This window comes from Micropterus salmoides, unplaced genomic scaffold (assembly GCF_014851395.1).
Source record: "Micropterus salmoides isolate LMB-PRFRI ecotype aquatic unplaced genomic scaffold, ASM1485139v1 Ms_hic_scaffold_15, whole genome shotgun sequence".
Classification (NCBI taxonomy): domain Eukaryota; kingdom Metazoa; phylum Chordata; class Actinopteri; order Centrarchiformes; family Centrarchidae; genus Micropterus; species Micropterus salmoides.
In genome coordinates, this window is record NW_024040596.1 from 7,103,583 (window position 1) to 7,112,381 (window position 8,799).

General features: G+C 39.3%; 1 protein-coding gene across 1 annotated transcript; it reads left to right on the top strand.

The window, feature by feature from the left end:
• Positions 1-213: 213 nt before the first annotated feature.
• On the top strand, positions 214-8,407 carry umps (uridine monophosphate synthetase). Its single transcript, XM_038720155.1, has 10 exons — positions 214-453; positions 1,767-1,920; positions 2,565-2,689; positions 2,873-3,060; positions 3,411-3,508; positions 3,732-3,892; positions 3,974-4,091; positions 4,247-4,422; positions 4,523-4,637; positions 6,670-8,407. Exons 1-10 carry the CDS (start codon positions 304-306, stop codon positions 6,846-6,848), a joined length of 1,464 nt encoding a protein of 487 aa, XP_038576083.1. The 5' UTR covers positions 214-303; the 3' UTR covers positions 6,849-8,407.
• The last annotated feature ends 392 nt before the right edge of the window (positions 8,408-8,799 follow it).

Here is an 8,799-nt window from a genome sequence, read left to right on the forward strand (position 1 = left end):
TCCTCTTTTCCTTTTGAATTCTCCTTCACATCTTTCCTTGACCTCATGACGTTTTCCATCGAGGTCAAGGAAAGGTGGTTAGGAAAGGAGATTTTGCATTTAATGGGGATACTTTGGGTGGTCACTGTAAATATATTGCACTGGGAAATATATTTCATTCAGTAGGTGGCGGTAATGCAACATTTTGGATGCCAACCGCCATAAAACCCCAAAGAAGAAGAAGAAGGACGTGTTTTCGTGGCTGACGCAGAGGAAGAGACGTGTTGAGAGACGTCCTGTTAAACCTCCTGGATACATGAGAAAATGGCAAACGTTTGCATCGACAGTTTAATCTTGAAGCTCCACGATGTGAACGCGGTGAAGTTCGGAGAGTACAAGCTGAAGAGCGGCATGCTGACACCCATTTACATCGACCTGAGAGTTCTCGTGTCTTACCCAGTACTCATGAACCAGGTAAATTAAACACGTGCTGTTTTCCCCCGCCGCACAGTGTGATGAACTTTATATGATATTTTATAAAGGAGCTGCTGTGTAAAAAAACAAAACAAAAACAAAAAAAACCATCCCGCTGCCTCGTTATCCAAAGACAAAATGCTGTTATAATCACCCTAAAATGTCAGTTTAATGAGGTATTGGCGCGCACGTGGGTGTTTTATCAGCGATCTGAAAGTCCAACAGTTATAGTGACAGTAATGGATTGACATGTTTCAGTGAATCCCGACACTTTCATGAGTTTTTACAAATACACCAACTACCAAAAGAGTTTTGCAGCTAACGTTGGTGATCCATGCGAGATTGATCGTTTTGGTTGACCTGTCTGTTTATGTCAATAAATAAGAAACACCAATCAAATTGTCACAGTGTGGACACTATCATTTTAATAAAGAAGTGTTGATACTAAGATGCCATAATTTGACTATATGAAGTTTAGTAGCAATTAAAAAGTTTCATAAAAAATCGAAAAACAATTGTCTAAAAGTTGTAGGGTCAGCAGAATGACTTCCCACTACTTACTTAATTTAGTGTTAAACCTTCTAAGCTGCATGATGTAACAACGACTGGCATGTGCATTGATGTTGAGGACCTCCTATGGGCGTAAGTCAATCTCAGTATCATTGTAAATGCACAGACTGAGTCACAAATACATATTACAATCTACAAGGATATCATATAGAAGCAATACCCCTGAGTGACTGACTACATGTGTGGATTGTTGTCACGCTCGCAGCGGTAAAGCAGCGTCAAAATGATTTGTAGACAAATGCAAAGGGTTCTGCAAATACTGTTTGATCTGCAAACAAAGATATGACACTTGAATGCTGAGCTTTGGACATAATTTGTACGCATGTGTTGAAACAGTGGTTTGAAAATACAAGTTAGACTGTTTGCAAATTGCGATGAGTGATTTGTAGAATTTTTATTTATTTATTGTGAAACAGTAGTGTCGAAACGGTCTACAAATAGAATATGACACTCATGGGCAGGAAACCATCTTGCATTCATTCAAATTCTGTTTTTTAGAGGACAAGTCGCTGATTTCTATTTGTGAATCATGATGGGTTTGTAGTTTGAACCTATTTGTGGATCAAGAGTTTGCAGAATTTGAATCTATTCGTAGATTGTTTAGTGTTTACAAATTGTAATATGTATTTGTGACTCAGTCTGTTCTCTTGTAATGATATTGATCAATTTACCCCCATAGACTTACCACTTGCAACCCGTATTTTTTTTAAATTTATTTATATTTTTCTTGTTTTTGTTTGTAGGTGTCAGGTCTCATCTATCAGCGAGTGCAAGAAGAGGGGCTACAGTTTGACTCGGTGTGTGGAGTTCCATACACAGCCCTGCCTTTGGCCACAATCATCTGTTCTCAGAATGAACTGCCCATGCTCATCAGGCGGAAGGAGTCCAAGGACTATGGTAAATGGCTGAAAGGCTATTTGAAAACCTAAGCTCGTATAAAAAGCAAAAAATAATCTATTAAATATGAAAACATCCATGTTACATGATACCATATGGAGGTGCTGGACTGCTCTCTATGGGTTGAAATGTTTACTTATGGCGGCACCTCTATCAGTGATTTTTAAAGCAGGTCAAAGACAAACACATACTGTAACACCTGATAGCGAAGGGCCAACGTTATTGAAAGTAAACATTTTGAAAGATAGCGCAGGAGCACTTTCATGACCTCTGTGATTGAGAACTGATTAACCATTTTTAGAAAGTCTCAACTGTGGTGTCCCACGCTTGAGAAAACAGCATTTGACAAAGTTTGACACAGTGCAGAACAAACATATGTTTGTAACCTAAGCCATTCCTAGGGCCTTACAGAGCTGACAAGATAATTGTAGAAAATCATGTTAGTCTTTAAAGTGGAGTCTCTCACTCTCCCCTAAGGCGGTCTGGCTATAGTTATGTGATTGTAGCATACTTGTGAAACAGCTGTGTCTGAGATGTTTACACCACTGGAAGATGACTTCGCCAAGGCCTGTAAATCTGAGTAAAAGTGGCAGTCAGTTTATCCAGAATAAGGACTGATAAGGCTCATTACATAACCCTGCTAGGAACCAAGCGTCTGGTGGAGGGCACGTTTCGTGAGGGGGATACATGTCTGATCATTGAGGACACGGTGACCACTGGCAGCAGCATCCTGGAGACTGCTGAAGTGCTCTACAAAGAGGGACTGAAGGTGTAGTATCAAAAAACTACAGTAGGGACAATAATATAACATGGATGCTTTATAGTTTGATCACTGTAAAGGTTACAGAAGCCCATCAAGTAATGTTACCTTTAAAATCTTTTCAAAACAACAGCCCCAGTGGGTGTAAATGTATTTTGAAATCTTTTATTTAATTTAATTTTTTTTTAAAAGGTGACCGATGCCATAGTACTAATGGACAGAGAGCAAGGCGGTGTAGAGATGTTGGCTTCTGAGGGAATCAAGCTCCATCCCATCATTTCCATGGCCAAGCTGCTCAGTGTGCTGCTGACAGCCGAACGCATCAACGCTGAAACCGCCCAGAGAGTCCGCAAGTTCATCCAGGACAATAACACTTTCAGGTACATTTTTCCCATCCTGCCCACACACGCTCAGCTGCAAAACCGCTCTGCCTTTGTTTTTGCCATGGCTCGAAGTTACCACTGAGCGCTGGAAAGTAATGCATGATGAAATGTCAGCAGTCAGAGGGGGCTACCACGTTTGTGAATAGGCATACAGTTGATGCTAAAGTTAATGCTGTCCTTGTGCTTTGCCTCTGCTGCACACTACTACTACATGTGGTGAGATAAGAGATAATACTTCAGCATCTGAAGTCAGCTTTAGATGCTCAGTGTAGTTAGCATTTTGTTCCGCATACTTTACATGCAACCATCGCAAAGTAACATTTGCAACTTGAACGTGCCTCTTTCAGCCCCAAGGAGGAGAATGGCAATCATGTTCCTGCCACCAAGAAGCTATGTGTGGAGCAGAGCATGGAGCTCAGCTATGCAGACAGAGCCAAGCTACCAAGTATGTAGTCTGCCAGCATTTTATTTGCAAGGTTACATCATCTCATCAACTTTAAAATTTTAGTATTGATTTTACCAAACAAATACTTTTCACTCTTGGTCTGGTTATTATATTTAGAAAGTGTTTTTATACATGGCCTTCAAAATAGTGTCATTTTAAATAGTGAAATATTGCATTTTGAAATGAAGCTCTTCATCCAGTCTCTCCCTCCTCTCGTCTGCAGACATTCACCCTCTAGCATCAAAGCTGCTGACGATCATGGAGGAGAAGCACTCTAACCTCTGCGTGTCCGCTGATGTGACGAGCAGTGCGGAGCTCCTTCAGCTAGCAGACACTCTAGGTCCCAGCATTTGCGTGCTGAAGACCCATGTAGACATCCTAAAGGTTAGAGTGAAACCAGTCAGTGTTCAACAAGAGAAATATCGTCAGGACATAAAAAAATATATATATTATGTGCCCTAACAGGACTACACGGGGGCCTTCAGCCAGAAACTGCAGGCTTTGGCTGAGAAACACAACTTCCTCATCTTTGAAGATCGTAAGTTTGCTGACATTGGGAACACAGTTAAACATCAGTATGAAGGTGAGAAGATTTTACTTGTTTATGTGTTTGTTTGTTAATTAGAAATTTGGACATGGCTAATGTGTGAAATAAACCTGTCTTCAAAATGACTTACAAAAACCAAACTGTTAATATTTTATGTAGCTTAACAGTGTACTCATGTATCCATTTCTCAGGTGGTTTGTACCAGATCTCATCTTGGTCACACATAGTGAATGCCCATGCGGTGCCGGGGCCCGGAGTTGTGAAGGGTCTGAGTTCTGTAGGAAAGCCTCTGGGCCGGGGCTGTTTGCTCATAGCACAGATGAGCTCCCAGGGGTCGCTGGCTACTGGCGAATACACAAGGGCTGTGGTGAGCATGTGTCTGCATTCCCTAAGTTTATTCAAATAGATATGACATAATTTAGTGTTACCAGTTTACACTTATTTATCTCTGTTATCTGTCTTTACAGCTGAAGATGGCAGAGGAGCAGGCAGACTTTGTGATTGGGTTTATCTGTGGATCTAAGATCTCCAAGAGGCCAGAGTTCATCCACATGACCCCTGGGGTGCAGATGCAGGCTGGAGGTAAATTTTAACTGCATTTTGATTAGGCTTGTCATTTCTTTGCATTTGGTTGGTTTGTTTTTTTGTGATTTTAAATTGTAGGAATAAGTGAAACTGCAAAAATTAGATCTCATTTTTTAAACTTAAGAATTACAATTGAATATTAAATTTTAGTTTAAACACTAGACTTTTTTTATTCATAAACTATGTTCCTAAATTGCATGCGCACACACACTCTTGCAATTGAACAGGATGTGATCACCGTGATTAGACTCATCTGACGTCGTCCATGTGTTTGTCAGTAGATGATTTCCTTTTATGTTCGACCACAATATTTTGTGTTTTGCAAAACAGTTTAACACCGTTTTTGTAAAGAAGACTTGGATGCTGTTATTTTTGTATGTCTGCTGTGTCTTGGAAACGAGGAAATGACAAGCTGACTTATGACAACGTTTAGCTGAAAAGTTGCGGTGACTGGACAAAATTGAAAGTTGTGCTGAATTTATGGGGATTGGTTTGTTGAATCTCTGTTAATAGTAAATAAAATCCTGGAGAGACTCGTAATTAAAAGGAATCTTTTTAAATCAGGAAAAGTACACACTCTAACTTTTATGGGTTAATATTAGAAGAATTGTGTGTTATAATATATTTTCTGGCAAGGCAATTTTATTTGTATAGCACATTTCAACAACAAGGTAATTCAAAGTGCTTTACATAAAACATAAAAGCAACAGGGAAATGTAAATTGAAAAAACATTAAATCTTCTTTTTGAGTTCTTACCAGCGTGGCATTTCTCCATGGAGATCTTCTCCTACCAGAGACCACCTTCACCTTGGCTGGTGCAATGGCATGAATAACATTTGTTATTTTAGAATTGAAATTATCTACCAGTGACTGGGACCTATGAGAGGGAGGGTGTTGAAGAGAAAGCCTCAATACATTTTTCTCTAGTGTTTTCCGTGATATGTCATTTTGTGATTACCTCTGTTTGATCATTCGTGTGCACAGAGATAGCACACTCAAAGAAAACACAGGAACGATCAGAGATAGCAACATGACTAAGTCCAAAGTGTGCCCCTTATTGTGTGTGGGCTCCATCACATGCTGAGTCAGTCCATCATTATCAAGAACACAAAACTGTTCTTTAGTCCCTCTGTCCTGGGGGATTGTCAACGTGGATGTTAAAATCACCAACAATAACCACACAGTCAAAGTCAATACAGATTATAGACAGCAGTTCACCAAAGTCATCAAAAAAGTTTGCACAGTATTTAGGGGGCCTGTAGATATTTAGAAAAATAGCTTGAGAAGAGGGATTCAGCTGAAGAGCCACATATTCAAAAGAAGCAATCAGGGATCATTAAACAAAATGGCAACTCCACCTCCTCTCTTATGCACTCTAGCTTAAGCTGGGAGGGGTTTATAAAATCATTGATTAAAAAATGTTTTTCCTGCCAAAGACCTAATATTTAATAAAGCTAAATTTAGTGTTTTAAAAACATTATCTGGCCCACTTTTTTTCAACAGACTGTCGCTGACCAGGAATTAATACTAAATTAGCAGGATATTTTGAGTGCTTCCTGTTAACACATTCACCATGCTTTTTCTGTTACCTATCAAGACAGGAATGGAGAAGGCTGCCAGCATACTGGTGTACCTAATGTGTCTCCAACTAGGAGAGGCACATACAGTACATCATACAGTGTCGTACATAGGCTTTTGGACAATGACATATTTTTATATTGTTTTGCACTATACCTCACCACATTGAGTTTTAAGGATGTTTGATGTGTTTATATTGGGTGAACAGTGTAGTATAATAAGCCCTTTTTATACACAGTACCCCAAAATTAGGACAGTGGCACTAGTTAACTTGCGTACAAGGCTGTCAAGGGGGTCAGTTTGCTTTTCTGATGTTGTGACTCCTCTGTAACACAGGGGGGAGCTATAGTACAATAAATGATTGCTTGGAATACTCCACAACAACCTGCCCATTTCTTTGTCTCCCATGCTCACCTATTCCTCCCACCCCTCTCTCTCCCTCTCTCGCAGGTGATGTTTTGGGCCAGCAGTACACCACTCCAGAGGAAATCCTCCACAACAAAGGCTCTGATGTCATCATTGTCGGTCGGGGTATACTGGAGGCCCCTGATAGGCTGAAAGCTGCTGAGTCATACCGAAAGTCAGGCTGGGAGGCTTACACAAAGAGACTGGGCGAGAGCAGCCAATAGGAGCAGTGGAGCATCAACTCCATCATTGCGTCTTATTTTCAAATTTATGCTACATATCTAAAACAGACCTTTGCAGATGATCTGGGCATACTTTTTGTTTTGTTTTTTGTACATTTTCAAAGAACGCAAGTGTGCACATAGTTGTATACCTAGAAACATATGTAGATGTGCTCATCTGCACACGAAACCGCCACATCGAAATGCACACCTGTTCCTACACAACAGTTTATTAACATTTGCGAGGGGTACCCGGCAGATGTGAGGAATTGGACACTTTACTGTTGAATGTGTGGAATTGTGTTCTCTTGATTCTGTCCTATGAAAAAGCTGCTTTAAATGTGTTCTTTTGATTCCCTTCTTTTTAACATGCTGCAGAACCTGACCTGAAGTTTATCTGCTAAGGTACTTCTGAACAAATTTAAGAAAAGGTTTCTGTATTCCTTTTTAGATTGGGTAAATTCCTCCTGTCCAGGTCAAACTATGCAGAGTTGGAGATAAATCGTGTATTAATCATAATAGCTAGTTTTCTAAATGATGTGGCTGCTAAACTCTCAGAAGTCCCCTGAGGATATCTTTGTGAAAGCAGGAATACAAGGTGTCATCCCCTTGACAAAAACTACTGCTTTGGCACAAACCCCCATTCCTGTGTATGCTTTCATATCATTTCTGAAATACTAGACCAAGATTTGTAGCACAAATTATGGGTATGGCTAATTCTTTTTAATTGTTGTATATTATTTAGATTGAAATTCCAGATATTTTTGTATCTCTCTCCTCAAAACTCCTTCAAAGAACAGCACCTGACACCACCTAACAAATCTCTGCTAGTCACAGAGTAATTCATTGTTAAACCACCTTCACATCAATATTAAGTTGATTTTAAATTTACACAAGTTCATTTCGTAGCAAATGGAACAGCTTGGTCAGCCGTAGTTCAGTAATGTACGATAGGTTTCAAATTAAATCTTGACTGTGATCCTGACTTGTCTTTTGAAATGTTTGCTCTTTACATTTACAAAATTGTGTTTGATACTTATTTTTCAACAGCTGCAGTTGTTCATTAGTTTGGATGATCAGTGTGTAGCCCCCCAGATCATTCAAAATGACAAGATGAGGGAATGCTGATGGCAGTCGTTAAAACTGTCTTAAGTCCAGTGTCTGCCGTCCATATTGCTTAATGTAAAATGACAAATACTGAGGTGAGGCATTCATTTTTCTACCAAGATATGAATTAATTTATAATGTGACATCATCACTGTTTGTGACAGAGTTTTGTTTAGATGAGCGAATTGCCTTCAGATTAAGACTCCTCCCTTTAATTTTAGACAGAAGTTGAATTTTGTAATCTTGGAGTCCTGGATCCATGGCAGTTGTGCTATTACTACTAGTCATGCAGTGAAACGGCTCCATGGTATTCTCCTTGATTTAATGGCTGAATGTGGCGTTCCTTGTCTTACAGAGGCCTTGTTCTGTAAGACTTTTAAGACTCAAATAAATGCAATGCTTTCTTTTTGAAGTGTGACAATAAACATTTAAATAAATCATGTTGGAAAAACTTGCAAGTCCTTCAAGTTTAATGCTGAACATTGCTTCCCTACTGTACATTCTGTATATGTCCTTAATATTAGTATACTGTTATGTCTGTCTGCGTAACAGCGTTTGTGTCTTAAACTTCCATGTCATTGTGGTGGAAGAAATGAGATACCATTAGATATGTTGTCATTCCTTTTGTAAATTGTTTTGCATACTCAAACTGGACATACTTAAATGCTGATAATCAAGTGTTAGTCTACAGATACAGTATATATTTTAATATTGCATCTTTTATCAGTTCCTTTGGAACATACTGTAAGATCTACACAGGGTTATCTCCACTGCTATGCCACTTAGGAAGGTGTGTATACTGTATTTGGATATGAGAATGTAATCATATTGGAAAGAAAAACATCAA

Excerpts from the sequence above, each read along its gene's own strand:
- umps (XM_038720155.1), top strand. The coding sequence starts at position 304 with ATGGCAAACGTTTGCATCGACAGTTTAATCTTGAAGCTCCACGATGTG. Across the intron at positions 4,423-4,522 it reads GCGAATACACAAGGGCTGTG|CTGAAGATGGCAGAGGAGCA; the intron begins GTGAGCATGTGT and ends CTGTCTTTACAG. Across the intron at positions 4,638-6,669 it reads GGTGCAGATGCAGGCTGGAG|GTGATGTTTTGGGCCAGCAG; the intron begins GTAAATTTTAAC and ends CCTCTCTCGCAG.